At 42.7% G+C, this 24,546-nt stretch overlaps 1 protein-coding gene across 2 annotated transcripts in view; it reads right to left on the bottom strand.

Moving 5' to 3' along the window:
- The window catches only part of osbpl6 (oxysterol binding protein-like 6), a 33,028-nt gene that overhangs the window by 3,531 nt on the left and 4,951 nt on the right, over window positions 1–24,546 (bottom strand). For both annotated transcript variants that reach the window (XM_080498009.1, XM_080498010.1), the window contains exons 2-22: window positions 21,065–21,316; window positions 13,857–13,979; window positions 13,501–13,554; window positions 12,657–12,770; window positions 11,862–12,032; window positions 9,770–9,911; window positions 9,489–9,592; window positions 9,006–9,098; window positions 8,107–8,275; window positions 6,871–7,001; window positions 5,363–5,470; window positions 4,837–4,968; window positions 4,007–4,094; window positions 2,913–3,166; window positions 2,502–2,639; window positions 1,867–1,930; window positions 1,582–1,660; window positions 840–984; window positions 612–756; window positions 372–498; window positions 122–244 (exon numbers count right to left, since the gene is read on the bottom strand). In XM_080498009.1, the coding sequence (XP_080354135.1) occupies window positions 122–244; window positions 372–498; window positions 612–756; window positions 840–984; window positions 1,582–1,660; window positions 1,867–1,930; window positions 2,502–2,639; window positions 2,913–3,166; window positions 4,007–4,094; window positions 4,837–4,968; window positions 5,363–5,470; window positions 6,871–7,001; window positions 8,107–8,275; window positions 9,006–9,098; window positions 9,489–9,592; window positions 9,770–9,911; window positions 11,862–12,032; window positions 12,657–12,770; window positions 13,501–13,554; window positions 13,857–13,979; window positions 21,065–21,211 (2,651 nt within the window). In that variant the 5' untranslated portion in view covers window positions 21,212–21,316. The remainder of the gene's footprint in view (window positions 1–121; window positions 245–371; window positions 499–611; window positions 757–839; window positions 985–1,581; window positions 1,661–1,866; window positions 1,931–2,501; window positions 2,640–2,912; window positions 3,167–4,006; window positions 4,095–4,836; window positions 4,969–5,362; window positions 5,471–6,870; window positions 7,002–8,106; window positions 8,276–9,005; window positions 9,099–9,488; window positions 9,593–9,769; window positions 9,912–11,861; window positions 12,033–12,656; window positions 12,771–13,500; window positions 13,555–13,856; window positions 13,980–21,064; window positions 21,317–24,546) is intronic.

The raw sequence follows: 24,546 nt of genomic DNA, 5'->3' as shown, positions 1-24,546 counted from the left end.
AATCATTTTCTCGTGGTCCAGAAATCTGACGAAACCAACCAACGTCAGAATGTTTTGCTTGTGGCCGACAGGCACAACTGATAATGTGATGAAGGGAACAAAAGGTGCGATCTGCCCTCACTTGAAGAAGCGTGGCTCGTGCTTGACGTTGTTCTCGTCGTTCCACTTCCTCCTGGTTCGCTGCATGTCCTCGATACGCTGCTTCTCCGAGGACGCCATCTCCAGATTCCCTTCTTCCAAATGCCTGTGAGATTCAAAACGTCGACGCTTCAGCGGAGACGGAAAAGGAGCGCCGCAGCGGCAGCACACAAGCGCAGAACAATCGAGAAGTGTACGCGAGTTGTGAGGAACCGGGACGGTTGATGTCGTACCTTTGATCGGGTCTGAAGCGAGCGTCTGTGCGCGGGAGGACGTCCTTCAACTCGGGACAAAGCTCGTTCAGTTCGATGGCGAATCTGGTGAAGCCGTAGTAGAGCTCATAGTCTGTGGGCATGGAGCCTGCCGAGAACAGTAAACAAAGCTGCTCTTTTAACTGGAAAACCCCCCCCACTGGAGCTTCAGTGTGATCATTTCGAGAAGCAGTCATGCGTTTATGTGTGTGAGATACCGACCGGGCCTCCAGACGCATTTGGCAGACGGCGGGACGCCGCAGTAAAGACCCTCGTGCCATTTCCCAAAGAGTCTGTGGATCACTTTCCCTTCTTGATCCATCACGAATCCCTGAACCTCGTTGACGTTGGAGCTCCAGTAGTTTCCCTGAAAGACACAAAGCGCAGCCGTCGGCTGAAGCCCACAGGCGTCCCCACCGCCGCGCCGACACCCGCCGTCGTCTCGCTCACCTTGACGAAGGTCAGTTTGCAGAGGCAGGCGCTGCTCTTCGTGTTTCTGATGGTGATCTCTCCGTAGTGTTCGATCCACCGTCGTCCGCTGAGGATGTTGTGCACACAGGTGGTGACTTTATTCCATTCGTAGTGATCCCCAAACCTGAAAAGGGCCAAACAGCTGCTCAGTCCCACAGTCAATTTTCCATCGAAATCATTAACGAACAACTACTTTTTCTTCTTCTTTTTGCCAGTTTTGACCGCAGCTCTTAACCTCAGTGTCGTTATTCATGAGGTGACACTTCTTCAGATGTCTGTGTAACATAAACAGGCAATGGTTCAAATATATATATATATATATATATAACCTGTTAATGCCGCCACTTTTTGAATAAACAAACTGAGAAAATACATTTGTGTATTATGCAGATATTTACCGCGAAATCCATTAACCTTTGTTTCTATTATACTCAATGATCGACTGGCGGGCATGAAGACAACCTGTGTGTGATCAGGGACTTCCACAGCGCTGGCAAAATAGTGGAATCATATGCTTTGCTGATTTAATGACCTCTGAGCCTAAGTTTGTTTTGGGTTTTTTTTTTAAGCATAAATTACTACTTAGACTCCGACGCAAATGTGATTAAATGTGAAAAAAAAAAAAAAAACGGTAATCACAACAACACAGAGACACTTTAATACCTGGACTGCTGTAGAAAAATCTGTGATTTCAGGTTGGAAGCGTCGCGGTTAGAGTTACCTGGGAATCATGAGGTTTACGGTTCCGATCGGTAAAATCTCCATTGACTTTCCCCAGAACTTGTTTTTCCACCTCACATCTTTGGAACCAAACAACAAAAAAAACATCAGAAACACATAACAAGCACTGATTTTTTTTTAATACATTCATGTAACATTTTAATTCTGAATAAAACAAATCCGAGTTAGTTTTTTTTGTAAACTCCCGATGTTTATAATTAAGTCTGGTATTGTGAGCTGCTGATCCCGGGAGGAAGGTCCTGCTCTAATTAGACAGGGAACCTACCTTGGCAGAAGGTGAAGTTCTTGGACTCACAGTGGCAGGCAGAGATGGGAGGATGGTGGCTCACCTTTGGGGGAAACGATCAAATGAAAACAGTGCGACAGCTGTTTCAGGTTCGCTGATCTCACACAGACATGCTTCACACAGCGGATTAATCAAACGCAAGATTTTGATTTTCCTCTCCGGGTATATTTGACAGCAAAAAGAAAAAAATATCCTTTTTGCTTGTCGAGGAAAAACATGAAATTGTTTGACATTTTATAAAACATAAATATCTTGATATGAACAATGATATTTTAATGTATTTTTTAAAATTATTTTAAATAAGAAATCACAACATTTTGGAGTTCAACATTCATTAAAAAATTACAACTTGGTGTGAGACAAATCATGTGCATTGTGACTGTTGGGAGACTTAAATCCCCTTTTTCGGGAGTCATATCCTCACATCGGTTGCAAGATGAATTCAGTAAAGTTGTGATTGTAATAAAAAAAGTCTCACAGTTGATGTAAAACAGAAAAACTCATAGAGATCGTCGTATTTTTGAGCCACTCCGTTGTCAACACCAGTGGTTTTCCTCCTCGGCGGTAAAGACGATGCATTATGTAACGACAACTCGTCTGCTTCAAGAACTTACCTGCTCAGAGAAAAAACAGAAGCCCTTGTCTTCCCGTATACATTCATAAGACTCTCCGAGTAGCGGGTTGAATGGCTTGCTTCCTGCTCTGTAGTACGTGGACGAGTAGCCTGAGACGGCGAAAGCGGCGACGAGAACCTAGCGGAGTCACAAACAGGACGGGGGGGGGGGGATTAGCTGGCAAGCATCATCTCGCATAATCCAAACATTAGCATGCATCCAACACTATCTGAGGGACAGAAGACAGATAAACGGGATGATGCAAGGTCGAAAAACTGTATTAAAAGCGACCCGCAAACGCGTCCCGGCTCCTTATGTAAGCCGCTCAGGGCGTCACCCCGTTTACTGTACGCCAGTGACATCAAGCTCCGGCAGGAGCGCCTCATGACTGATTAACGTGGCTTTGTTCACCATGCGCTCAAAGGGATCCTCGGTCTCGGCAGCTTTGTCCAGCAGCTCGCTGTACTCCAGCTCTTCGCACATCCGCTGCAGGGTGTTGAGGGGCTCGTTGAGCTCCACTGGCATCGACACTTTGGACAGATCCTTGCCGATATTGTTTCTCAAGATGTTCCAGAGGTTGATGTTGCTGGTGTCCGGACAGGGCGCCGGCAGGCAGATTCGACGTCCGTTGCGGAAAGCGCTGCCAGCAAAGTCTCCGTTGGCCACTGAACAAAAAAACCAAAAACAAAACAAAACAAAAAACATTTACAAACTGATTTGACCAATAAGAACACAGATCAAAGAAAGTGTAACAGAAAAAATGTAATAAATCTCGTCTGGGATTATTAGACATTTGTCTTATGTTTCTTATTTACTGCTGCGTACATCGACATACCCCTCATAACTAAACCATAGTCATGATCTTCTGTGAAGCACTTTTATCTCAGTTACAAATGCAGTAGCGGACGAAACAGATAAAAACAAAACTCCAAAAAAATAACCTAATTGAATTTAATTGAAGAAACAAGAATAAAGACTGTTAAAGATAAAAAAAAAACAAACAACTGAAGGTTCTTTGAGTGGACAAGTCAGAAGACATATGTTGTCGACTCAACTCTTTGCTCTTCTCCAGTCGGTCGTTCTGCTAGAAATATTATGACGGATCTCAGCTCTGCTTTAAACTTTCTGTCTGTAACAGCAGTTTGATCATCATGAGATACTACGTACTGCCTTCTCTCATGCTCTCTCTCCCTCTCTCTCATTTTCTCTCTCTCTCTCTCACTGTGGCTTGTGACAAAGATGGAAAAGGGAGATCCCCGCCCGTAGTGCACCGATAGCTTTCATAAAACTTGAAAGAAGCCCTTGGCACGGAGCGACACTGCAAAGTCAACTGCCTCGGCAGCGCTGACGAATGACTTTTTTTCCCGGCACAGGAGTGTGTGTGTGTGTGTGTGTGTCTCTGTGATGCTGTGCAGGAAGTGGGATCCCCCTGCTTTATTAATTTTCTGCTCTTTTTCTCCACCAGAGACTGTGGCGGCGTTGCCACTGTGCCGAACTGGACCTACTTTGTCTGGAGACGTTATCGGTCACGCTGGCGTTGTCCTCGGAAATGTTGTCGCTCACATCACTGACATATGACTCATCGTCTGAGCCCTGCGAGAGGAGGGGGGGACAGGTACAGAGCGGAGATAGTCAGCACACGTCTCGTGCACACACACACACACACACACACACACACACACACACACACACACACACACACACACACACACACACACACACACACACACACACACACACACAGCTGCTTGCGGTTTGCCAGTGGCTAACAAACTGCAGCAGTCGCCGGCGATCTGTCCCACTGCAGTGATGGTGAGACGAGACACTGCAGCATTTTCATACTTTGTATATACAGAAAAGCACAATGGGGCCATCCACGGCACCGGAGCAGAGCATTTTGGTAACCTCTTTTTCGTAAAAGCCTCTGTTACAGTCAAGTGCGGCTTGTGGAGGTTTAGAGATCAGTGGAGTGAGCGTTCCCAACGTTTAAGCTGCAGGGCAGGGGGTTGATGAATATCCTTGGTGAGTAATCCGCCAACATGGCTGAACGCGTGCCCGGGGAAGGACGATGCTGTTCCAATGTACAGTGAACAGTGTACATTGGAACAGTGAGAAGAGTTACCGTTTGAACAGTTCTGCAGGGGTGCACACAGATTAAAAAAAATATTCAACAAATATTGTAATTCAAAAACGAGCGATTGGGCCTCAGGACAGATTGAAAAAGAGGCTTCTGTTAACTCTGCTTCCCATGGCGCCCTCATTCACTGGTGACGAACTCGACTCCAAACATACATTTGACAGATTTCTCTGCCATCCCCCCCGCCCCCCATTATACCTCGTTCTCAGATGAGCTGGCTGAAAGCAGCACTTCCTGGGCATCAAAGAACTCCGAGACAGACTCTGACATGGAGAGTCGACTCTCATTAGAGGCCTGCTGAGTCAGAGGGATCCCCATCTGTTCCCCGGCCTGCGGGGAAACAAGAGCAAACACACAAGGTCTTCGTGGTTTCTTGCTCCAACGACAAGTTTAAGAACCAAAAATGGATCTGGACACAAACAACCGTCGGTAGACAACGCCACATTACAGCATGTGTATCTTTCCCCGAAGGACGAGACGCCATCCGTTTCCAATTAATCATCTTATTCCATTAACATTAATGTCAGGTTGTGCATAGAATAACGATCCTGAAGCGTACCTGCCAGGGAGTACGGGAAAAGGCATCAGTCTTTAAGGACAGCGATCGATAATGCGACCGACAAATGCAGGAAGCGAACACTACCTGCTCATGGAAGCGGTTCTCTTATCAATATAGGAACGAGAAATTAGCTCCGCTGGAGACCGACCGACAACAGTGACCCACCTCGTCAGGCGTGGAGATGATGTTCACACTGACGACTTGTTCAGTCAGGACAGATTCGGAGTGGATGCGGCCGAGTCGAGTTCGAAGTTCTGCATTTTGGGACAGGGCCTAAAGACCAAACAAAAGCTTTCGGTCATCCGTCGTGTGGCGCTGGTGCCCGTCCCAGCTGATTATGGCCGAAAACTTATTGCATAGTTATTAGAGATAGAGATTGCATAGGGAGGCCTATGCTCTCAGATGTTAACTGTTTTAAAAATAAGCTGTATGTTAGACGATGCAAGAATTATGTGTGACAACAGGTTTATCAAACTAGGGATTCACAATGGTGGATTATAATTTATTAGGGGGGGTTGCAGAACTCTTACGGCAGACTGATGATTTGATATATGCACACATGCTCATTCACGCACATTTTTTCCACCTAACTGAAGAGAACATCAGACCTCCTGAAGGGAAATCATCATTTCATTATGCCAACTCTTGTCATTACGGCCGACTGGCAGATGCAGAGATGAAAAGGCGTGTCGAAAACGTGCGCTTGCAACTGAGCAAAATGAGACAGCCACTTCAAATCAATGTCGTGTAAAACGTGCCGTTCTCTTTTCTGATGCGCAGATCATTCCGACACATATGCTATTATTATGTGAAAGACAACTAATGACATTTCCATTTTTTGGGGCAATGCAACAGTCAAGGTGCCATTATATCAGCCGAGCTGTAATAACAGAAGGGTTTATTTCATGTTGGAATCCATTATCAGCTGATACAGAACATAGCAAATATTAAATAAAAGTAGGAGGATGACCTCTATATTTAATAGCTTGATGCAATTAATTATTTTTTTTCTCCCTTCTATAGCAACAACAACTTCTGATTATCAACCTCCCACAGGGTTTCCTCTAAAACCTGACCTTCAGCCTGTGACGACCGAGTCACACAAGCATCCAATTAGGAACAAAAGCGAGATAAAGCGGCAAGTGAAACATTTCCCTGAAATGATGTCAACTGTTAGCAAGAGGAACAGGCCAATTAAATCGCCGGGGTAGAGCAACAGGCCTCAAGGAGCTCAGTTAATGAACTGCGCTGCACATTTCTCCCGACAATTAATACGGGAAAAGATGATTGGACTTTCACGACTCACTGGTCTCTGCTTCCATGTCCACACATCATTTTTTTTTTCTCGTTCTTTTTTAATGTTTTGATTACAGTGGCTGCTCTCAAGATAAACTGTGGATTGTGTGATTTATGCGACAGCTCGTCATTGACGCGACGACTCCAGAATGGGGTCGAGATTTAGGAGATCAAAGACACATTGGCCAAATTAAGCAGCAATTTTCTTTCTTTCTTTTCTTTTTTTTCAACATGATGTACCAAACACTTTTGGGTATTGTTAAGACATCCCCATGGCTCGCATTTATAATAAGGCAACAGTCCAATACATGTGATGAATAGCCGGGATTAACTGAAAACCGAGGCAACACGGGTAGTGCTTGACGGAAGCTCGTTACCTGTGACAGAGACTTCCTGAGAGAGTTGATCTGGGCGGACTGGTCAGACTGTTCCTGGTCGGACAGGATCTGCTTGATCTTTTCTTTCTCGATGGCCACAGTGTTGAAGGCCGACTTCAGCAGGGAGTGGACTGGAAAGACATGGAGGAAACAACGGCGAAAGGATCTTTACTGAAATGTGCACCAATTCAAATTTTGTTCGTTACTGCTTTGTGCCAATATTTGAATAAAAGTGCTCAAACGAGTCCAACAGGAGAATGGATGGATGGCAAGAAGGCAAACCCTCCATGCGGTCTGGTTAGATTGTCTGAACTGTCTGATCTAAAACCGATTAGTACAACACTGATGATAAAAACTGTGCTGGTATACAGATGACACCCAGTTTTACATCAGATGTATTTTTCCAGCTGAGTCACTATTAAATAGAAAATCCATGTCACCGGGCCAGAGGCTCTATCTTTTCAAAATTCATTAAGCTGCAGCAAAAATTTGACTCCTTGAACCTGTTTTAAGTGTCATTCCTTCCCTTAATTAGATTAAAAAAAACTATCTGAATAGCTTTGTCAATTCTAAAGTGCCTGCAGACCGAGAGCTCATGTCACTCCGACTTCAGCCCATTTACACTGGTATACTGAATAGATAGAGTTTAAGACTATATAGGATTATATACAGTAGTTTATAGTCAAAGTTCGCTGCGACCAAACTCCAGATTATATTTACACCTTCTAAACCATCATGCAGTTTGACATCTTTGAGGCAGGGGTCTTTTTTAATGGGGCTTTTTGCTGTTCAGGACCTGAAACACTGTGTCTGAGCGTTAATCTAAAAATGTGGATTTTTTTACACAAGCAAAACATGGTTGAGCATTCATGAAATGTATTTAATTATTGTATTTTTAGCATAGGATTTAAAAGCATAACTTGTGTACACTTAAGGCAAATTAGTAAAGCAAACAAACAGTGTAAAAATCTTTTCTAAATGGGGACATTTGTTTTCTTTTTATCAACATTGCATCATAATCATACCTTAACCTTTAAGTCTGTGTTTATTTTATTTTAAGACAATCACTGTTTGCTCTTTCTTCACCATTTCCACAATCTCAACAGCGTCATTTTAAAGGAAACACAATGACATCCTAACCAAAAGCCAATGAGGGGAACGATGACGGCACATGATGTTTGTTTCTGATAAAGCACAATTGCCCTTCAGGATGAGTCAGACGTACAGCCGGCTTACCTTTCTGGGCAATGGTGCAGAATTCCTCCTGGAGTTTAATGTAGTCGCTGGCACACTCCACACTGTCGGTCAGCCGGGACACGGGGGGCTGAAAGTCCACCAGCTCTGCACACAGGTTGGGGTTGGACGAGTGGAGCCGGACGGGGGACATGCTGGCAGACAGAGGAACCTGCGGGGAGACGAGGACCACGCAGGACAGCTGTCGGTCGTCTCCCAGACTCGTGTGTTTGTGCTGCTGTGTTGTGTGTCTGAGAGCCGACTGCCCAGCTCAACATCGAAAAAGCATTCTGTGTATATTATATTTCTAAATAAAGCTAAATCAAGTTAAATAACCGACAAAAAAGGTCAAACATGATCATTATTAGAGCTGCTTTAACAAGGTGAATAAAGGTGTATGAAAAGACATTAAATTTTTGTTTTATCAGGGAGCATTGGTGAATATAGTACACAAAATAAGGCTATATTTACAAGTATTCAAGACATGACAAACAAGAGTGATATGTACCAGCTGCAGTGCAATATGGAGAGCAAAAAAAAGAACAGAAGTGGCAAATAAATAATGCGTGCTGTAGCAACAGCCCATCTTAACAGCTGTAGGAAAACACCCGAGGTTTCATTTGTCCTCCATAATGCTTGTGATTAAACATGTATTAATAAAAACTAAACTCTCAGCTGTTATTGTGGCGTCTGAATTCATGACAACGCGCCCGAGGAAGTGCCTGATACAGACCACTGACTTTATTCTGAATAAGTTAATCAAACAAATAGAGACTAATATTCTGTTAGCCATTATTTACATAAAGTAGATTATGGGTGAATAATAATAATACAATAAAGTATTTTAGTGATGATGTGCGCTTGTGTGTCTTTATGAGACAGTGTGGGGATCTGAAGAGTACCTGGAGCTGGAATTTTGCGTCTTTGCCGACACTTTTTGTTCTCCATCTTCTGTTCAAGCGTTTTTCTTTCTTTGACAATTCTACACAATTGGTCTTTGAGGCAAACATGGATCACAATATGCAAAGTGAGGTTAATAAGACAAACACGTCACAGAAAATGCAAACGTTAAAGCACAGACTGCAGTGAAGTGACCAGAAAAAAAAAAAGAAGACAACAGTCTTACAAATGAGTTGCAAACAAAGATGGAATAGGTGGTGTTAAAATGCATTTCAGGCAGAAGCCATGATTTAAAAAGTGACATTAGATCGATTGATACTGATCAGTTACAGATGTACAAGGTGTTCGATACGCAGCACTGACTCCTGCGTGTCTGGACACTTAATGAAAGCAGCCACTGACTTTATAAGACCGGAGAAAAATCCATTTCTGCCTGCATTATCCTCACACGCTTGCCACTGGATCTGTGCACGCATGTGTTTTACCTGCATATCCGTGAAGTTCGGTGCCGACTGTGTTCGCTGCAGAATCTCCAGACTCTGCAACAACCGGCTCAACTCAGTCAGGTTGGACTGGCAGCGTGCGAGCTCTGAAAAAAAATATTAAAATTGACACCTGCAAGCTCAGAAACACATTCAGTATTATGTATCGGGAGACGGTTACATGTTTCCGGATTTATTGCAGGGCCGGGGGCCAAAGCCTTGATTTAATTCAGCGTTTAGTTAAATCTGATTGTTCTCAGTGTTAAAGGGGAAATTGCACTTACCCTCTGCACACTTGTCCATCTCTTCTGAATCCTGCAGCCAAGCAACCACCTTGCTCTGTCCGTTACTGTAGGAAGCCGGCAGGCTGCTGTTGCTGCTGTTGCTGGGGGCCGCGGGCTGCCACGGTAAGCTGCTTGGCTTGGCCTGCGGACGTGACACAAGAATCGAAGAAACTGAATATTTACATTAAACTTCACATTGGAATCAAGTTGGGAACCAGATAAAACAAGGGTAAACCCCAGAAAGTCTATCCTTTGGGTTATTCACGGTGCATCGTGGTGTTTATTATCAGAATGCTATTGTAATAAATGTTATTACAACTTGTGAATTAAGTGGCACAACAGGGATTGAGCAAATACATCAGTCAAATAAAAACCTGTTATATCATAGCAGGTGAACCCAGATATCATTCTTATGAGAATTAAAGTGAAAACAGGTGCGGGTTCCTTTGTCACCGAATTAAAAACACATTTGCAAAGTAGTAACCCATTCAAACCTGATATGATTATGATTTGCAGTATATATACAATAACCAAATACACAGAGCTGCAGACGGTTATGACTTTGAGTCAATTGAAGAGCTGGAAGCAAATATTTGCTCCACTAATATGCTCATTAAAGCTACTGAAAATATTTTGTATTGACCCAAGTACAGCAAACAACCGTCAACAGCTTTAATAAATCTGCCCAGCAGGTAATAGTGAAGGGTATCAAGGCCTTGGATTGTGTCAAAATTCGCTTTCATTTCATGCTCTTTGACATGACTTGATTTAATTTTTTTTTTTTTTTGTCTTGTGACATTCGGCAGATAGCAGGACGACATGAATAATGTAGAAACAGGTACAAAAAGGCTGGAGCTTTTCTGTTTTAATAGGAGATCCTGACTGTGCTCTCTCTGCTGCAGCTGTTCATTCTGCATCGCCTTGAACTCTTTCAGCAACGCTGTTCTTCAGGGAGAGCTCATCAGGCTGCAACCAGCTGCTCCCAGTGCCAACCCTACTGATCACCCCTAATAGCCTCCATGTGGCATCACTCTGAGGAGAAGCTGCTCGGGCTGCATCCTCATATTATTTACGCGCTCTTCAAAATCACTGACAGACACAAGTGTTCATGTCAAACCTACAATAGTCTAGACAAAGGACCCGTTGTTTTATCTTAGTGGTCTGGATACAATAACGTTCCCACTCAGTGTTGCTAGATTAAGCAGAAATCTGTCATTCATTAGTCAAATAATTAGCCAGATAACACCGTTGGCATGTCACGGATAAGGAGGAAAAGATTCAGATCACAAATTTCAGGTCATTGTAGGTCAGAGATTGTCGTCCTCTCCTCTCCCCGCCTCGATCCTCTCACCCCAACCGGTCAGCAGAAATGCCGTCTGGTTTCTGTTAGAGGGAGTTTTTCCTTTCCACAGTCACAAATAAATCTGCTCATGTGGATATGTTGAGCTTCTCTATCTGTTGAAAGCACCGAGGAATGACTGTGTTGTATTTGGTGCTATATAAATAAAGTTGGAGAAAAGAAAAGAAAAGAAAAGAGATTGTCGTCCACACGCCAACTGTATGAAATCCTGCTGTCATCACACACTCACACACACACACACACACACACCTGGTAACAGCTGTATGGAGGCATAAATCAGTCACATGTGATCATAGCGTCTGTCGCTCCTCTGAGTGCATTTCTCTGCTCTTTTGGATTATACTCCAGCGCACTACCCGAGTTTGCAGTTAAAAGGGAATCATGAAAGCTTTTTTTTTTCTTGACAGAGACTTCTTCAATCAATCATTGCAGCCTGCTAAGAGCTTAGAAAGAGATTTCCTCTAAAACTGACAGCTGGAGTATGAAAAATAAAAAAAATTATGTGTTGCACGTCCTACGATCATCTATAAATGATCATAGATCATCAATAAATTGTATCTTTTTTACACAATTTTCCTTCCTTCGCAAAAATCATTACATGTTTTTATTGTTTCTGTAAAAACAACAACACACACACACACAAAAACACTACTCTCAGCGAGTTAATATATTTGATTGCTTAGCACCTTGTTTTTTGTTGCGATTATTAGTGTGATTGTTGATGAAGCTCACCTTGGCTTCATTCACCACACTCGGGGCAGGTTGGGGAGAATCAACGGCAGAAGAGGGAGGAAAAGTCCGCATGGTCGCTTCTCTTGGAGACCTCACAATCTCGTTCTGTCGATAAAGCCGATGGTGACGCAACTTTGACACCCAGGCATCAAAAATGTCTTGAGATTTGACCTGAAGAGAGAGAGAGAGAGAGAGAGAGAGAGAGAGAGAGAGAGAGAGAGAGAGAGAGAGAGAGAGAGAAGAAAAAAAAAGGAAAGAGTAGAGAGTCAACCACACCTTTCCATTCTCACTTTACAACTCTGACTTACCATTTTACAAGACGTCAGAATTAAAAATGCACACGGTAAATGACACTGGATTAATACACTTTTCTCGACCCAGAGCAGCTCCGTGAAGCTTTCGAGGGCATTCCTTTTGAAACTCCAGCTATTTTATGATGTTTAAGTGCTTAAGTTCATCGGTGTGGCCTCACTGTACTGTTATGGCAAATCAGAGCGACAAGGAGCAGAGCAGGACCACCAGACAAGACTCCACACACACATTATCTCCTCTGCAATCTCCATTGCAATGGACATAATCCACCCACTGCTAACTAGGCAGTACCCGCTGCCCAGCGATGTAATACTCTGTGTGCAGCACAGTACACGGATGTTCAGTTATAAATTACTTTTTTTTTTATCTATTGTGTAACATGAAAACTGATTTCCTGCTGTAAAGTTTCCATTCATTTCTCTCAAAGGACAGCATTGAACGATACATTTTCACAATGCAAGTCTGAAGAGGTATTAGAATTACCTTGAGGTGGTAGATATGCTCCTCAGTGTCCAGGTCGATACGACGGGCCCTCTTTTTAATGGACATGACCGACAGGCCAACGTCAATGCTGCCGTGAAGTTTTCCTTTTTGAATCTGAGGAAAATCACAAATGCAGATTTTTCGATGTAAAATCTCACTTCGAACGAGTGAACGAATGAACAAGCATCTCCTGTAATTGGTTGCAGATATTTGGAAATACATACTGAGAAGAGGCTCACTTATCTTGATAAAGATATATGACTTGGGAAAATAAAATAAAAAAGAGTTCGATTTGCTTTAATATTCTTATTATTATTGTTGATTTTATATGAGACTTTAATAAACTCCTCTCTACAGGCAAGTATGAAAAAAAAAAGATAAAGATATATGACTTGGAAAAAGATATATATATATGCACATATTTGTATCACAGGGAAAATGACATAAGAAAGAAAACAAAAGTGTGTTTTTGTTACTTAGTATTTCTTTAAAATTTCCCACCAACTTGAATTGTGACAAATATTGCCTGAGAGAATGCCTAAAATATCTCGAAATAGAAAAGTTAATAAAAATTTTTGTGAACACAGAAACCCCATAAATAAAAGGAAAAATAGTTACTGCAGAGTCCATTATTCAACAGTTTCTTCAAAGTCAGTTTTCTTATCAGTCATTTTTCTGTTTTGTCAGTAAATCGTGACACGCCACGCTAAAACACACAGAACATGGTGACCAGCGTTGCAGATGTTTTTTTTTTTTTTTTTGCTGACTCATCGCCAAGTCGACGCGATTTCAGGCCGGGTTGCCGCCCCTCTTTGTGCCGTGGGTGAGAGTCAGGGTGACTTACGTCAATGGGAGACTTGGAGTACTTCAGGATACCGTTGTCCAGAACAAAAAACCGCTGCGGAGGAAAGAGAAAATTCACAAAACATGCTGAATAGAAATACAGGAAGAAGGAAGAATGGTGAATAGAAATTCTGTAAAAACGCGAAGCCATCTGTGGCGAATTGATTCAGGGTTCACAGAGGGACACTGACTCCCTCCAAATGATGCTAAAAGAGGATGATTCATCAAATATAAAGTCTACCAGTTCAAAAAGGGCCAAGCCTAAAAAAAAAAAATGGCAGAACCACTATTAAACTCTGAAGGACAGGATGTGATAAAAATGTTAAAAGTGTTCTGTGTGTACTTCTGCTTTTTTACCTTGTGCCAGCCTTTGAGAGGCCATTTCCGCTTCTTCAACATAAAACCCTCATGTTTATCAGGCCTCTGGACGTTGCTTTGACCGATTTTCAGCCCCTCGATTATTTCCCAGCTGTCTGCCTCCTACAGGGGAAAAATAAATAAATAAAAAAATACAGCCGTGTGAGAACTAATCCACTCCGTCCACCAGAAGACGACGGGAACAGGTGACATGTGCGCTGTTATAAATACACCAACGTCTCCTGTCGTTTTTCATCAAGGTAAACAAGGGGATTACGTATAAAACTTCTTTCGTGGCCCCTGTGCTACAACCTTTTTAACAAAAAAAAAATAAAAATACTGGCTCACTGTGATTCCTGCAGCTCTTTCAGCATTTCCACTCCATTAGTGATTTCCTGACCAGGCTCTTCCTGCTCTCACCAGGTCAGTAAATCAAACTGACACCGGTGGCGTCAAGGGGCAGTGGGTTCATGCCGGGGCAGGTGAGATACTCCACTGTTGTCCCCGGTGAGGGGACACGACTAGACAACATGGGGACAAAGATTTGATGGCAAGAAGATGTCTAGTGTCAGAGTGGGTGACACTTCTCGTCACTGCATACACGTTGAAATTGATTTTTTTACGTAAGTTTGCATTTTTACAGGAGGTGACACATTTATTTTGTGCCAAACAGTTGAAGAACTCAACTTTTAAAAGTGCTTATTGAAGAAAAGCTCTTTAGAGAGCAGTCTTCATTAACCCTTGCCCTTGTATTCGACTGTGCTACAAGCATAAAGTGGCAAGAAGTATTAAGAAGAAACTATGTGATATCAGGCCATACAAGTCTTATTCCCGTAACAAAGTGCTGACTTTAAATAAAGAATGATGCCCAATAGTGCTGACACTGCAGTTTGTAAAGTGTTAATACCATCTACTCTCTCAGAGCGCTTCAAAACCATGTGTTTTTAGGGGCATTTATCCATTTCAATAAGTCAAGTGTTAATAGAGACGAGTGCATTCGATGCAGTACCAGTAAAGTGGATCATTTTTGTTTCTACTGCCAACTTGAACTGCAGGTAGGCGAAAATGGACAATCTCCCCTGGCGAGACAAATAACGGCCGAACACAGAAGACTGCTTCAAGGGTGTGCGGGAACCTGAGCTTGGTTTTTCTCGACATTTGACGAACGGCGACAACAGCGAGTTCAATATAATGACGGAGTGAACTGATCTCTCCGGGGACAGCCTCACTCTGAAAATGGAGAACAGGAAGAGTTGAACTCCACCATTAAAGTAGAAAGAAAAAAAAAAAAAAAGGTAGCAGCTTACATTCAGAGTGATTCACTTATAATCAGTCATAATTACAAACTCCTTTGGATGTAACCAGTGATCAGTGTGTCTCTGTCAGTCGTGTTGAGCACTCAAGCCTGACAGACGACAACAAGCAGCAATGACAGAGAGATGCTTCATACCGACTTCCTGTGTGTTATCTGCACCACACAGACATCCCAACTGGCTCTCGATTGACAAATCGATCGCACACTAAATAAAGAGCCGCGCGTGCTGCAGATATTGCGGTTGACTGCACTTTCTTGGGTATCTACGAAATAAATCAACAAATTCTTTACAAGGTTCCCGAGGCCATCAGAACTGCTGGCTCCACCGAAATCGTACTGTGGATGTCTACTGCTGGCTAATATGGAAATTACTAGAACAGGAAAAAGAAATTGCTTATGTTATTTCGTGCCGAGAACAGAACTGAATTAAGCCAAAGTGATTTCCTGCACTCTGCTTCATTCATTGATTTTACCGAGGAATAATTTTCGAGCTGAACCGAAGCGCGGTCCCTCTTGGTGAGTTTACCCTTTTAATAAAGGATCTTGTGTCCGACTCGGTACGAGCCCGCCAGCTTTTCTGTGTCGAGATTTGAAAAGGTTTGCTCCAGAAGCTCCGCTCTTTTGTTAAGGGGATAACTCTCAATAATCGCCTCTGAAAATTAGACGCTTCCATTCAGCGGGGGAGCGACATGGCTGACATATTTTTAAAAGGTAGCAGTCAGTTATGGGGAGAAGAACGAAATGAGTCAACGGAGCAGAGGAGTTGTGTCACTTTCATAAGTCATGTGGGATGCACACCTACACTGACAGCCAGCGCCGGAGCACAGTGGACCTTTTAATGCAGCCATGAATCAAACTATTACAGTTAAGGTCTCCCCGAACAGGAGAAAGGACAAACACTCCTTGGGGACACCTTAAGCTAAATCACCCCTATAAATATCTGCGCTTCAGCCCACTTCGGCTTCTTATGAAGACACTTATGCACTTGTCTGTCTCCCAACTTTCCCACCGTGGTATAATGGTGCAGGATCGAACACAAACACCCTCAGATACAGTGTGTTCCATCCTGAATGAATCATAATGGAGTCGATCAATACCATGGGATTCATACCTCATTGATTATGCCACTCAAGATACTCTTTCTCTATTTTATTCTTAGGTATGCTTTGGAATGAAATATTTGGACACGTTTAGGTTTTATAATGACGGCTGTTGTAAATGTCTATTACGTCATGGATTTAATTCACTAATAGTGAGACAATAACTTGGATAATACAATATCCTTCCACTTCGTCTGAGGCGACAATAATAATGTTAGTCGTATTTCTCGTCCATCCATTGACATTAGTGTCGTCAGGAAATTAAATTAATCATTTCCTGCAGCTTTTCTCTAAGTTGTCAGTAGCGTGTAGCAGCAGTCACACTGTGAAGAGTGGTGGGATGGAAATTGTAGAATTTCAGGGAGTCGGCCTGTGGTCGCATGGCCATGACAACAACCATCCATAAAATGATCTCACTGGAAAACAACAGATCTGAAGCCAAATCAAAGATATTACTACGACTGAGACATTTGACTGAGATTGAAATACAATTTTCTTAATTGAAATAGTTTATGTAAACATCATTCAAATTCATTAATGGTGAAATATGCTTTGTTCTGTCCAGAAAGTACAACATCCAACACAACTGCTGCCCTTTCAAGAGCGACCGTATTGAAACAACCAACAAAAGACTTCCCTCCTATAATTGTTCACACGGATGACATAGAGTGTGAAATCTGAGAGCTCACAGGTCTGATCAAATGCAAATATGGATAGAAAAGTAGAGAAGAGCAGTACAGAGGTTAAAATGAAAGGCGTGGGGGGAAAATAATTCAGCTTTTTTTAAGGACGGGCTGCCACATGGATGGGAAGTTAACACCCCGAGAGATGCACAGTCTTGTGCGCTGTGGAAACACCACCGCGCGAGGTAAATCGCTTTCACCTGTTTGCCCGCAGGCGTAAGGCTCTTGCAAACATATTTGGAGAAAAGAGGAAGAGGAGGGAAATTTGTTGGGGTTTTTTTTCTCCATACGAGGGGAGTAAAGTCCAATATGTTTAATAATGCAGCATCCATATGAAGAACCAGCAGGTACTTCTACAGTGTTTATAATATAGCACGCCTGCATCGATTCCAACACAACACTGGGTAAGTCCCAGCATATGGGTAGTTTGTGCATGAAAAACTAAAAGCCTAGATTTGATTACCTGCTAAAGAGAGGTTAACACTTTCACTAATATTGTGAAAAAAATCACTTACGTTGTCCTTCATAATTCAGATTTCATAATAATTCAATTTATAAACAGATGACATCAGTTTTCCGTTGAGTCTTCCTCCTGCGTTTTGAAAATAGGATGCTTGTAAGGCAGATAAGATATTGATTTCTAGTCACTGCAGTACAAATGACCGCAATCTGATCAACAGCAACTAATAATCACATAATAAATCTCTCATCAATCCACAAACGGGACCTTTAAGAATATTCCCAGGAAACAGAGTGAATCAATCATCTTTTTCTCTTAAAGTAAAAAAAAAACAAAAAAAAACATGTTATCTCTCAAGGGAATGACCTGCAACAAGAAATACGACTGATCCTGGATCGTGTATTTGTCTGGATCCACGTAGAAGCTGTACGCTCGTGCATCAGTGTTTGCACTTACTGCAGGTGCTGCATCTAATTGCTCTCCCGAGGGTCTCCAGAGTGAACAGTGGGTCAGCAGTGGGGGAAAGTGACACGTATTGATTTGAAATTCGGGGGCAGATTTCCAATGAGGCTTTCCCCAAACAAAAAGCCCCTCTCTCATGTCTCCTCAAGGAGGAGACGCCCTGCCAAGCCAGCTAATGTGTGGGTTTTTTTTTAAGCGTCCTGGGGAAAATGTGCTTTACTGTCTGATCTTTACACTAACACAGCAGCAAAAGAAATCTCCCAGCACGAAAGACTCAGACAGCGATGCAGATGCAGGTGGAAGTGCATAATGTAGAGGGACGGCAATCCTCATCTTGGAGTTTAAAACAACGGTCTGTAAAAGTCCCTTCTACACTTTGTCGACAACAGGTGAAAACACACACGTTCTGGTGCCTCAGACAACAATGTCCACATCAGGTTGTGTCAGGTTTTTAGTTGAAACTTATTCATAACAGAAATAAAGTAGGAGAAGATGTCTTAAATCTCCAGAAATAAGGCAACTGAGACATGAACAGACTCCCAGTGACGCAGGAAAACCTTTACTGGTTTGGCATCGCAGTCAAAATCCTGAACCTGTGACAGTCCAGATATTCACAGTGTTAGATTGTGATCTTGACTCCAAATTAAATTGCACACTCACGCGAATAGATGCAACTTTCAGTTTGCGTTCAAGTAAGAATGACACCGCACAGGTGTATTCAAATGATGGCTCCATGTGCATTAGGATCTGTTTACATGAAGACATTTTACTGGAAGCTGAATTGTTTTACATGTTTGTTCAAAAAATGAAATGTGATATAGTTTTCACCTGCCCGATTTCATACGTGCAAACTTTTGGTAAATCAGGTCTTTATGTCAAATAAATGACTGCTTAATGCTGAATACTGAATTGTGGCTGAAGCAGAGGAATCCTGAAGTGATCCAGAGATGATCAGTGTCCCTCGTCACATCTCTGGTAAGATGAAGAGCTAATTTAATTTAGTAAAACGTCACATGGATTTAGAGCTGAGATACAACTATCCTCCCAGTCTCTGCTGCGCTCAATTCACACTGGAACTTTATCTGGTGTTTCTGGTTCATTTGGCTAAAGCAACTTGCTGCTGTTAATAACGTCTGTCATTTACAGTTGACATTACGTGCATCATTCATTCCTGTGAGCTAAAGGAAGTCTTAGTTGTGAACTCAGTTTAATAATCCAGGTTTCTCACCATTTTCAGGGTGGTAACATCTGGGACAAAAAAGAGGCTTTTCCCCCCCACTTTTAATTGTTATAATATATTAGCAGAAAAGTCCAATCAAAAAAGTAGTAAATTATCTCCAGATCAGTTTTTCTGAATGAATCGACATTGGCTGGGCGGTTAATAACACATCGATCTGTGGTGTTGCAATGCTCTAACAGATTTAAAACAAATACTAAATTAATATTCTGGCCGAAGTCTAAAAGCTCTGAAATGTGAAATTGTTTTTGTCTTTGGGTTTTGGAGAGTGAACACACACTGATGTGAAGAAAAAAAAAAAAAAAATGGCCTTCCATCGGTGTGGATCGTCTACAGCGACGGGACTGAAGCCATTCTGCTGCTCAAAATGACGACGACAAGGAGCGGCTGCAACAATCAAAGGCTCATTCCCAATAAAATTCTTGCCATGCTGCCGATTTTTGTGATAATACCGAGGGCTCAACCACGCAGGTGCACAAGATCAGGGGAATCCACTGAGCGGTGACGTCCGTTTATATTTCGGGAGCTCCTTTTTTGGCTTCTTCTTCTTCTTCTTTTTTTTTGACTCCACTTAACACGTTAAAAGAGATTTATAAATAAAGCTTCCTCTTTTGAACTCACAGGGGTGTGTGAGGAACGGCGGACAGACGGTCTGTAAAGGGTTAACAGTCTGCTTCATCGGGCAGCGGTGCCTTTCCACTGCACTTTCTTAATGCCCACCCCCCCCAACCCACATTTCTCCACCTAGCTCCCTTCACAGCATACCACAGGGTGCCACATGTTCAGTGGAGCACCGAGCCGCCGCCTGTCCCTCATGAAATATTCATCCCTCGGTGCCGACGGAAAAGCCGTGATGTCAGAGATTCCAGTTTCGGTGTCCCGTTTCGGCGCGGCCACAGTGACACGGCGGCACAGACAGTTGGGGGGGTGGGGGGGCCGGGGGGGCTTCGGGTGGCTTCCGGCCCGGGGGGGGGTCAAGTTTAAGCACTTGTCTCATGAACTGTGAAACAAGAGGTTATCGCATTGTTTACCAATCGGCTCGGCGCGGCTCTTATTTACAACCAGGGGAATCGGGGCGGATTTCTCGGAGCTGATTAGTCAGCTAATCGTTTGATAAGGTCTTGTAAAGCTGAACGCTGGTTAGCCTTCGTTTAATTAACTTTTCACACGGAATTAATCATTCACTATTATCGTGAGAGAACGCCGTGTTGGCTAAAGCCATGAGGGGAAAAAAAAGGGAAATAGGAACAGAGAGTGACGGACAGTGGGGGCGAGTGCTTCTGCCTCCTTTACGACTTTCAATACTACAATACCGAGAAGCTCATGTTAAAATTCTGTGACATGCTGGGGAGTTTGTCAGTGATTGGACAATCACACTGCAGCGGTGCTGCCAGCCGCCATGATGAGTGGCAAATGTGCCTGCTTATCTGCTCTCGGGCATTGGATTTTTCGAGACATTGGGAAACGTCTGGGAGTAAGACGATAAAATATGCATGTGAAACTGTGTCAGCGAGGAGGATAAGATGTTGTGAGTTCACTAGTAAAACGCTTTACATAGCCTGAATTAAACTGTGGATTTTGGAAGCCCCCCTCCCCCCCTGGCTAAATTTAAGAATTAGGCTAATGTTCTCCAACACTGGTTACTGACATTGATTAACTTGCAGGAGCGATGTACCATTTGTCTGTCAGACAATTAGAACGCTTTCTGGCACATGGAGGAGAATATTTTTCCGGAAAAGAGTCGCTACCTCAGTCTTGAGGGAGCTGATAATGGGCAAGTGAAGTGATCACAATTAGAGAGAAGTTGATAAAAGGGCCTTCTGCTTATAAGGCTGGCCCAAACCACGATGACGTTCCCTCCTCCTCCTGCGCCTTCTGCTCATGTTTCGTACTCATTTCCACACGCTGCAGATCCATAGACATGGACTTCCCAGGCGGATTCCTCCGTTACCTGCCGACTGTCGCGTTGGGAGGAGGACGAGGAGGAGGCGCTCTTGTGAACCGGCGTGGACGTTTTGTTCACGAGTGCAGCACTCCTGTCCTCGGTGCTCATGGTGCGGCCGTGCGGGCCCCGCGGATAGTGTTGATGGTGCGACATGGTGTTGCACACCGGTTCGCCTCTGCCGGACCTCCCTCAGGACTGGGCCCCGCGGGCCAGGAGCATCCTCTTGACACTTCCTCACGCCGACGGCTCGCTGTTCATCTGAAACACAAGCGGCAGGAAGTTACATACTTTTGTGTTCCTCATTTTAGCGCGGCGCCGTTCGTTAAATATCATAAAAGCCAACGCAGCCATAAATGGAGGTTGTTTTTTTTTAAAGCCGCCACCCGTGAATGGTGTGTGTGTGTGTATGCTCGGCTGAAGCTCTGTGAGCTGTTTATGAAACGTGGGGTTTTAACATTCCTCTCATTGTATGTGCATACCTAAAAAAAAAAAAAAAAAAAAAAAGCCTTTCATGTTTGTTATTAGACCGGTGCCTCTCAGGATTACCCAAAATGCATATGGCAGAAGAGGTTGGTTTTTTTTTGGGGGGGGGGGGGGGGGGGGATCCACTTCATTGAACATTCTCAAATCTGGACTGCATCCCTTCATCCTCGTCCTTGTGTTCATGTAATATATGAAATAAAATATGATTACGAAAAAATAAATACATTTTAGTGACGGGAGTCGTGAGCAAAGTCAAGAGAAAAACGGTGGGAATTGGCTTGTTGAATGAAAGCAGTCCGTCGAAGGATAATCCAGGCCGGCCGTGAAAAAAAACAAACTCCAGTCAAAAACGACAGCGTCTGGATTCCGACATCCCAATGTGAGGCTGCAGTGACAACCACTTGACATTTACATTGTATTAGCAAACACCTTTTTGACATTTAAAAAAATAAAGCATAATCGCTTCTGTTTATTTGCATCTTTTCATCTCCAGGATAATCCAGCGTAGTGATTATTGTATTAACCTCTATGGGCATTTCACCCGTGTGGTGACGAAATATATCAGTGCAGCAAGAAACACTATTTTGCTGATTACAACTGAGGAAATCCAGTAGTTATATATTAACTGAGTCAATATCTCGTCTGATGAAAAGATGAATACATTTATTAAAACAAAGTGTTTTTGTACTAGAAATCTCTTAAAATCTCAGTACCGTCGCCTTTCTGTCATTTTTCAGGTTTGTTTCACCTTCCTTATGCCGTCACACTGGCAACAGCCCAGAGAATATCAACATGCTCAAAGTTAACCTCCAAACCCTCAGAGACTAAAGAGAAAGGCATATTTCGAATGAGCGTGTTGTGCCGAAAATGTCTGATTAACCTTCTGTGCAGAATAGCAGGGGAAGCGCTTGTTTTCTTCATTAGTCATTACACCGTGTTGCTCCATGCTGACACCCATAATACTACCTGCAGTGGTGACGTGTAATTGTCTGAGCTCTCGGGAGGTCTCAGCACTGTGAAAAACATACATTGATTGCCAGATAGCAGAAAACAAACAGATAAACAAACCCTGTTTAGCTGAGGGAGTGCTTGACGAGACACTGAGCGGCACGCGGGATCTTTACATTGGGCAAATGTCCGCTTATTTTCGAGGGGAAAACGTTGGGTGTTCTTCTCGTGGCTTCTGACGTTTGAAAAGAGGCCAGAATTAACACACGCTCAGAATCGGATGTTGTTAATATTACCGTCCAACTGTAAGGGACATTTGTTGTTTGTCTAATTTAGCTACATCAAGATGTTGAACCTAAAAAAAAAACCTAACAAAGAGCCCATTCACGAGACAGTTCCTCGATTGATGAAGTACGGAGACGAATAGCGCCGTGTGGTCTGTTGCTCACGAAAAACAAAAAGTGTTTTCACTGTTTATTATTCAAATAATGACAAACTGATAGCTGGTAACAATTAATACAGTAATTCTATAGAAACGTTTGCAGACAACGTTGGCTGAAGTTGGACTTAATGCTCTTAACTTAACACTTTGAAGTGTTTTTTTTTTGCAACTTAAAGCTCAAAGACAAACTCTAAAAATACATATAAGTAACATATACAGCAACATGCAATCATGGACTAAATGCACAGTATACATTCAAGAAGGCAACCCAATGATTTGACAGCAGGAGGTCTTTCTTCTCAGGCTTTCAGTCTGCCAGGGAACCTCTGCACACTACAACAGCCTGCATGATCACATGCAACTGTCCAGTATCCTCACAGACTATAATCTATAATTCAGATCCTTCAACGACGTCATCATCCCTGCTCTGGCTTAAGCCAACGAGGGTGTAAGCTACTGTAAGGCAAGGCACCGAGTCCAACCAGATAGTGAATTCCACTTAGCCTATTTAACCGATTCACTCTGCACTTCTTGATATAATAAGAAAAACAAAAACAAAAAAATATATATATATATTTGAGGGGTTTTTAAAGCACTTGTAATAAATGGTTGAGCATGTTGTAGTTTCTAGGCTACAATTTGAATAATTCTCAGTGATATGTACTTTAAAATACATTAACCTGTACTCGTATCAAAAGAGTGAAGTGAAAATGTGTAACAGCTTTTCACTTCATTTTATCAATTTGGCAGACCATGTCAGTTCACCAGCACTAATCCAAGAACTCTCCTAATGAAAGCACAATTTCAGTTGAGCCGACGCTCAATGTGAGAACATAAGTTATATAAAGCAGTCATTACCATAGCCAATAGAGTAAATACGAATGCGACCATTATATATTGGACAGACATACATGGAGCTATTGATTTGACTTTTATTATGACAGACTGACGTGTTACTCCTTGCAAAGCTCCGGGGAACACGTTGGGGGGGAACGTCCGATCAGGACTGTACTGGTCATGAGCTTATTGTTCTAAATCGGTTCATGATTATGTGTCTCAGCAGGAGGAGATGCAGAGCCCTTCTGCAACACCTGAGCATTGTATTGATTCATGATAACAATGATTTACACTCAGCAGGAACTGAAAACCCGGCGTTTTAGTGTGGTAGAGTTCTATCAATTATCTAAGTTATTTCTATAACACTGTTTTTACAATGTCATTTACATTTCGGCAGGGAAAAAGGCCGGTCGAGCCTCAACGATTTTGTATGTATTGATTTCAATCGTTATATGTATTGGCTACAAGAAAAATAAATAAAACACGGCACTTTTGTGAGCTTCATACAGTGTTTATATCAATATGTAACATTCTCACTTTCTATTTGCATGTCTTTATTTCATTTCTTATTTGAAAGACTATCTAAGAAGTTTTCACGTTTCGCAAAGACACACTTGCGTGTCATTTGTGTGTTCCGGTGACTGGAAATGGTTTTTAACTTGAACGCGTGAAATTCAGTTGACATGTTTGCATTCAACATATTTGCCGACGACCACAACATTTCGTGCATCGGGACCTAATATATTTATCAACAAATGACGCCCTCTATCCCTCGCAG

This window comes from Blennius ocellaris, assembly GCF_963422515.1.
Source record: "Blennius ocellaris genome assembly, chromosome: 6".
NCBI classification, from domain to species: Eukaryota; Metazoa; Chordata; class Actinopteri; order Blenniiformes; family Blenniidae; genus Blennius; species Blennius ocellaris.
The sequence above is the reverse complement of the archived record's forward strand: the minus strand, read 5'-3'. Positions and strand labels throughout refer to the sequence as shown.